This window comes from Perognathus longimembris, chromosome 8 (genome assembly GCF_023159225.1).
Source record: "Perognathus longimembris pacificus isolate PPM17 chromosome 8, ASM2315922v1, whole genome shotgun sequence".
Classification (NCBI taxonomy): domain Eukaryota; kingdom Metazoa; phylum Chordata; class Mammalia; order Rodentia; family Heteromyidae; genus Perognathus; species Perognathus longimembris.
In genome coordinates, this window is record NC_063168.1 from 68,401,353 (window position 1) to 68,409,108 (window position 7,756).

At 36.5% G+C, this 7,756-nt stretch overlaps 1 protein-coding gene across 1 annotated transcript; it reads left to right on the plus strand.

The window, feature by feature from the left end:
• Positions 1-317: 317 nt before the first annotated feature.
• Rad51ap2 (RAD51 associated protein 2) lies at positions 318-7,467 on the plus strand. Its single transcript, XM_048352234.1, has 3 exons — positions 318-3,363; positions 3,821-3,904; positions 7,349-7,467. Exons 1-3 carry the CDS (start codon positions 318-320, stop codon positions 7,465-7,467), a joined length of 3,249 nt encoding a protein of 1,082 aa, XP_048208191.1.
• The last annotated feature ends 289 nt before the right edge of the window (positions 7,468-7,756 follow it).

The window sequence follows — 7,756 nt, forward strand, 5'->3', positions numbered from 1 at the left end:
GTTCCGGGAAAAGGCGGTAAAAATAGATCAAGTGCGTGCCGGCGGCAGCGCTGAGGGTGGGGGGGGGGGGGGGAAAGAGCGGCTCGCGCGCAGGGGTGGGTGGGAGGCGTGGGCGTGGCTCACAGGGGGCGTTGGGGGGCGTGTAAGGGGCGTGGAAATTCGTGGTAAGAGAGCGTAGGTTAGAGGTAGGGGGCGTGACCGAGGCGTGGAGAGGGAGGGTCCAGGGGGCGGGGCCAAGCCATCGGGCTCCTCTTTTAAAGGCTGGCGCCCGGCGGGTACGTTGGACAGATCCCGGAGGAAGGCAGCCAAGCGCCTCCATGTCTCTCCCTCAGCCGGCGGAGCGGGCCGGGCCTCCCGAGGACCCTAACTCTCCTCCACCCCGTAGCAAACGTCCTCGCCTGGAGGAGGCAGGCGGTGGTGTCTCCCCGGCGGGGTGGCAGCCGCCGTGGGTGCCTGAGGTAGAACAGGTGTGGCGCTGGCGGCCTAGCAGCGTCCAGGCGTGCCACGCGTGGCAGAACGCGGGCGCCTCGGGCGCCTGGGCGGGCCCGGGTGGGGCGGGCCGGACCCGGGCGGTGCCCATATGGAACGTGGCCTGGCAGAACGGCAAGTGTCCGTTCTCCTCACCAAGTTCGGGTTCCAGGCGGAGGGCCCCAGGAAGGCCTTGGGAACCTGGGCTGCGGCCAGGAGAGGTTTTCTATGTGGTCCGCAGAACCAGATCCCAGGCAGAGGCTAGGGGGCCCCGCACCCCCACGGGCCTGGTTCATGGCGTCACGCTCCAGCCTCCGAAAGGGAGAGACGACACTTTAAAATTCAACAGCTCCGTAAGGTCGTCAGAGAGTCCGTTTTTAGCTGGTACCTTTAACGAGGAAGCGGACGAGAACAGATGCGGAGTTGACGGTGTGATGCCATCAGATGGGAAAGAAAATAGCATCTCATCATCTGTACTAAAAATATCAGAATCTCGAAACCTGCCCAGCTTGGAAATTGCCAAACTCAGCTATTTTCGAGATAACATCACAATAAGCATCCTTGAGTTTCCAAAGCTTCTAAATAGCAACATGTCCTTTGTCTATTTAAAGGAAATAGCAAAGAAAAGGAATGACAAATTTGAAGCATATGTTAGGGACTTCACAAACATGTACCCGTGCCAAAATAGACCTGATATTGAGAAGCAAGAGTTGCAGGAGGATGAAACCATTGTAGATGCAGAATATAAGTTTCCTGACTATCCTGAAGGTATCCAGCAGTCACTCAGCAACCAAAATGCTTTTTTGAGGAAAAAAGGTTCAAGCAGTACAATCTCTAACTACGGTAGGATCAAGTGTGATGTAAGAGACTCTAGAAAGGATTTCACCTTAACACGAGCAAATGCAAACTGGGAGAGAGCAAAAAGAAGCCGGGACAGTTTCACACCTGTCAGGTTGGAAAACTCTCCAGGCTGGGATAGTAGCATTAGACTTATTTTGAAAAACAACAGGCAAAATTGTTGGATTATGGAGCGTTATAAGAGTAACCGTGAAAATATGAAAAACACTAGAGAAAAATTGAATTTCCCTCAATTACTGGAATTAGACTTTTTACCCAATTATTATCCCTGTACAAAAGTCATGAATATTCATACACAACTATCAAAACCTCTGATGATAGGAAATGTGGGCAACCAAATAACATTAATCAAAATTGTTCCATTAAGTGGTGAAGGAGAAAATATCATATTACAGTTAAGATATACTATGGAAAATGACTTTGTTGTAGGCAACATTTTACACAGCATCATTACAGAAATGTTTTATTTTCCTAAGAGTGTTTCAGGAAATAAAAAGGATAATAGTATTCTAAACTGGTATGAAATTTTTAGGTGTGAAAGACAAATTACTATGAAAGACAAATTAGTGATAACCAGAAATATGTTTGTGAATATAAAGAATGACATTTTAAGCAAATACTTACCAGCTGGTGTTTTAGTTGATTTAACTGACATTTTAAAAACCAATATAACTTTTTTGCTAAACACAGTTGATTTTTTATCAAGAATTGAAAATGATTCTGAATTAGAATTGATGGCACATTTAAATTATCCAAAAAATAGTATAGAGGGGAATCATACCATAAGGATTCTAACTTTTTCGAGTCCATTACAAAATAACTTGAAACCTGTGCTAAAGAAAAGAAAGTTATCTGAAACTAAACAAGCTCTTGAGGGGTCTAAGAAACAAAACATTGAATCCATTAGCATGACCACTAAAAATAAATGTCTTCTGATTTATGAAGCATACAAAAAATTTCCTTTCCCAATGTATTTTGATAATGAAGGAGAAGTCATTTTGACAAATAAAATTAATTTTAAAATTACAAGTTGTCCTGAAATTTCCACTAGTGTGGAAATCTGGGCTTGCCATAGGTCTACTGAAAGAAAACAAGAGCATAATGCAGTCAGTCATTTCAATTTTAAATATATATTTGAAGATTTCTTTAACATCAAGCAACAGGCCATACCCATAAGCCAAAGCACAGAACATAGTGAACCGATCAATACCATAGCTGTACCTCACATGTTAAATTTTGAGAACTCCTTGAGTGAAATAGAAGGGAAAACATATTACATTACTTTACCAAAAGATGTAAAAGCTACACCACCAAATGTGACAAATACTTTACAAGTTTACAAAGGTATAAATTTAGAAAAAGAAGAGAGAGAGAGATTCTTTCCAATGGGAGACATGCAGTCGGTGCAGGCTGTTTCATTAATGGATGAGAAAGTAAATGTGGAAGAAACTAAATTTGTTAGTCAAAGTACCAGAGCTGACAAAAATGAATCTGAGAGCATTTTTCTAGAAAGTAAGCAGGCTAATTCAAAGCCTTTTCATCTAAAGACTGACTCTACATTTTGTCTTAATCATCAATTTGAAACTGATTCAAGTGAAGAGAACAATGAATGTTTTCAGGCCTCACTGGCTAAATGTTTATCAACAGAAGCTCTGACAATAGCAAAAGATTTTGAGATGAAGAGTAAATTTGATTTAGTTCTTGAAGAACTTCATCTGTTTCATGAAATTAGTAAAGAAAATGAAATTCCAAGCAGTGTGGAAACAAACAACAGCCAAGGAAATTACTTTGGAGCAAGTAATGATATGGAGGAGGCAAAAATGGAGACGGGGAAGGATTTGAAATTGGTTTCCCCAGACAAAATATGTACAACTTCTTTGCCTTCTGATAAGATAGCCTGTCCTACTACACTTAAAAGACGCCAAAGTTTATTTAAATGGAAAACAGTACCCGGAATCAGAGAACAGGAAGTTCTCCCTGAGTATTGTTATCCTAGAAGATCAGAGAAAAAAATACTGTGTTCTACTTCTGAGGAAGGTATGCATACAATTCACTTTCTATCTTTCCTTTCCTTTGTTTTTTTTGGTGGCACTGGGACTTGAACTTGGGGCTTCCAATTCCTTAGACAGGCTTGAACCACGCACATCTAGCCCCTGCAATTCACTTTAATCTTTCTTACTACACAAAATTACTCGTTTTTCTTTTTCTTGTGTAGGACAAACATGCTTCTGATGGAAAAGAATAATATAAAGCAGAAGATGAATATTAATAATCATATACACTATTTTCCCATAAAGGTCTATTTGAATGTTATATAATAATTTGCAATTGAAGAAGTATTTTTAAGGACTTCTGAAGGGGTTTTCCTACTTTATTTGTCTAAACATTAGGAGCCAACCGAAAGAGCTATTTGTGAGAAAATAGTTTGCTTATAGCAGTAACTTTTTTAAAGAAAAGTTACATTTTAGTATAACATATTAATCTTCATTTTCAGCTTGTAAAATTCCCTCACCTAATAGACATGCTTTTCTTCCTGATGAATGCAAGGAAAAAAAAAGTAATGACTTATTGAAAGGAGGTAAGATCTTTAGTAATTTTTTTAGAATATCTTTTAAGGTGACTGGCATATTCTTATGTTTTTAGCATGACAAAATTTATAAGTTGGTAACAACAGCAACAAAACAGGTAGCTCATGCCTGTAATCTAGCTACTCAGGAAGCTGAGACTCGAAGATCATGGTTTGAAGCCAGCCAGGGTATGAAAGTCCATGAGATTCTTATCTCTATTTAACCACCAAAAAGCCAGAAGTGGAGCTGTGGCTCAAGTGGTAGAGTTCTAGCCTTAGAGAAAATGCTAAGAGACCCTTCAAAGGCCCTTAGTGCAAGCCCCACTACTAGCACTGAGTTACAAGAAATAAATAGAATAAATAAATATATATAGAAAAATATGTTGATATAAAATAAATACAAACTATACTTTTAGAAAACATTCATAACTTACTGATACATATTCTAGCAATAACAAATTGGTTAAATAACAAATGCTGTTTAGAATGTAAATTCACTTTATAAAACTTTAAATATTTTCATTGATATATTTAAATATGTACATGGAAAGATGGGTGTTATTTGTACCTACACATTTCATATATGAAGCATTAATTGGTAAAAGCTAAAAGTATGTTGAATTTTCATTTTTGAGATGGAAATTATTCTTTATTGTTTATACTTTCTATTGTTATGGTCCTCTTTATGTGGAAATTTTATTTTGTAAAATTAAATACCATTATTTAGACTTGTTAACTTGGTTTTGACTAAATAATTATACCGGTAGTTAATATTTTAAAAACTAAAGAAAAATTGAACTGCTTTTATCTTTTGTCTAAGAGGCCTACACATTAGAATAAAATATAAAGACAATATGCATATTATCCATTCTAACTTGTGGTACCAATGGCCATAAGTAGGATAGTATTGAAAGTAGAAAGCCAGGTAAGTTATATTCTGCTTAGGTATTTCTGATTTTATACAACAAAGTTAAGTCTATGAGAAGTAGAAACATTCATGAGAATATTTATCACAACACCTTCAGGGATTCATTATTTTTCAAATCACTTTTCTTGCTTCTCAACATCACAGAATACGGTCTCCAGTATCTTCATTTTTACTTCAGAAATTACATGTTTCTTATCTCTTAATTTACTATAAAGTAATAAATGTAAGATTAGCTGATGCTTTTGCAAAATCAAAAAGGCAAGTAGACTGTTCTCTGAAAAAAGGAAATAGTTGGAGGACATATCCTTCTTGAATCTAAAAGTTGGGGATAAGAACTAGCCTAGGAAGGATAGAGCTTGTTTCTCTTAGCAGGTGAAGAAATGAATGACTTGGATTTGAGATTGTATTTTGGTAGAGAAGAGAGGAAGAGTTGAGAACACATATCTATGCTGTTATGTGTTACATGCAAATTCCCAGTTTACCCAGGTGTTTTCATAGCATTTAAACCAATATTTCCTCAAGTTTAATGTATAGATGTGTTATCTTAGCACTTGTTAAAAGGCTTATGTTTCAACTGGGAAACTAGTTCTAAGATTTTTGCATTTGAAATACCGTAAGCCAGTTGTAGTTGAGAACGATACTAGCTCATAGACCACACTTCTAAGTTTCTAGTATAGAAAGAAATTGAGATTTGACTCTTAGAAAATATTGACCCATAAAATGAGAGGTTCCTGATAACGTGATTAAATGTTTAGATTTTTTAAATAAATAAAATGACTTAAGGGCTGGGAATATGGCCTAGTGGCAAGAATGCTTGCCTTGTATACTTGAAGCCTTGAGTTTGATTCCCCAGCACCACATATATAGAAAACGGCCAGAAGTGGCGCTGTGGCTCAAGTGGCAGAGTGCTAGACTTGAGCAAAAAGATGCCAGGGACAGTGCTCAGGGCCTGAGTCCAAGCCCCAGGACAGGACCCCCCCCCCAATAAATAAATAAATAAAAATAAAATGACTTAATTTAGTGTGTAGCAATAATAAAGGAACTTGGGTTTCTTTCTCAAAAGAGACAAAGTAGTATATTCTCAAAACCTTAACCTAACGACTGAGGAGTGATGCTTTGTAAAAGACTTGTTCTTCATAGGAACTGAGCAATCCCCCCGCTTGCAAAATTCCCAGGAATATCTGTCATATTGGAATATGAAGCAGGAAAGACAGACTTGGGCAAAGTAATCAAACAGACTGTTTATTTCTGGCCTTTTCTGGAATTACAATCTTATAATGCGGGTACACTTTGAGTAAATTGCTAAAGTTGTGGAATTAATAACCAAATCTACAGCATCAAATAAGATCAAACCATTTTGCATTATTTGCACAGTCCCTTTATGTTTAAAAGTTAAAAAATGTAGCAAAATGGTATTTTTCCTTTTAATTATGAACTATTTTAACATCAGTTTTTATCAAATGTAAAAATATAATTGTTTTTGAATAAAGTTGTTTTATTTATTTCCTTATATATTATTAGTTTAATCTGCATAATATTTTACTGATGTTTACACTGACAGAGTTTCTATTTGGTTCAACTTAGAAATCATGCTACTGTGAACAGATCTAACATCAAGTTGATTATATTGTTTTAAACATAATGGCCTATGATAATAATATCATACTAATTCATTGAGTTTATATTTTGGCTTCATAAATATGCTATACAGTTTATGTAAAAAACCTCTCAGATTTGGAAGTATTATATTTCATTATTAAAGGCAATACAATCAATCTACATACCTACTTAATTGATAATAGCAGATGTGTCTCTATGGAAAGTTCTGACTTTTTTTGAAAAATGATAAATCATGATAATAAATAAAATACTCCAAGTCAGAGCTTTCCATTGCTATATAACAGATGGGATGCAGTTGAGCTCTGTTATTAACAATAATCTCTATAATCATTAACAATGTGAGGGCTGGGAATATGGCCTAGTGGCAAGAGTGCTTGCCTCGTATACATGAAGCCCTGGGTTTGATTCCTCAGCAGCACATATATAGAAAATGCCCAGAAGTGACGCTGTGGCTCAAGTGGCAGAGTGCTAGCCTTGAGCAAAAAGAAGCCAGGGACAGTGCTCAGGCCCTGAGTTCAAGCCCTAGAACTGGCAAAAAGAAAGAAAAATGCCATCATTAACAATGTGAAAAAGTTATCTAGTTACTAGTTTAAAAAATGACCTGCTTAAAGCACTACTTGGCTTAAAAATCTATATAGTTTTGTATTTTTGTAAAGATAGACAGTCTATGTGTAATGCTGATTTCGTTTAGTTTTTTTCTTTAGATTGGATAAGTCACCTAACTTTTCTGAGCTCAAGTTTCCATATTTTAAAGTGGATGTAATTAAGTAAAAAATGTATTTAAAATGGTGAGAACACAAACTAAAATATTCTCAGCTATTCTTATGATTAAAAGTAAGTAAGTAAAGATTTTGAAGCATATTGGTAACTTATACTCCTTTATGTAATTTTTGTTCTTTTGCTTTTAGGCAGTTATATTTCACAAGGCATTCCACGAATATACCCTCTTAAGACATGCAACCGACCTATCAGGATCGGTTTGTCAAGAAAAGCTAGACTTGCACAACTTCATCCCTACCTAAAGTAAAGGAGCTGCAAGAGCTTAAAAGAACAGCTTGGACTTTTGTAATTGAAAATATTTCACAATATCTAGAATTTTCTTCTTTCTTTGGATTAATTCTTTTCTTTTAGCTTGGAGATTTTGAATATTATTATAATTTGTGATATTATTGTAAAGTATTTTATGTGGGAAAAAGTTGAGTTAAATGTTTCATGGATGCTTTTATATCATATAATCAATATATTAAATTAATTAAAGTCTTTTCATATTCTTATGAACCATATCTTGATGTTGTTATTATTATTATTGTGTCAGC

Coding starts and splice junctions, on each gene's coding strand:
- Rad51ap2 (XM_048352234.1), top strand. CDS start 318: ATGTCTCTCCCTCAGCCGGCGGAGCGGGCCGGGCCTCCCGAGGACCCT. Junction 3,364..3,820: donor GTGTTCTACTTCTGAGGAAG/GTATGCATACAA, acceptor CTTCATTTTCAG/CTTGTAAAATTCCCTCACCT. Junction 3,905..7,348: donor TAATGACTTATTGAAAGGAG/GTAAGATCTTTA, acceptor TTTTGCTTTTAG/GCAGTTATATTTCACAAGGC.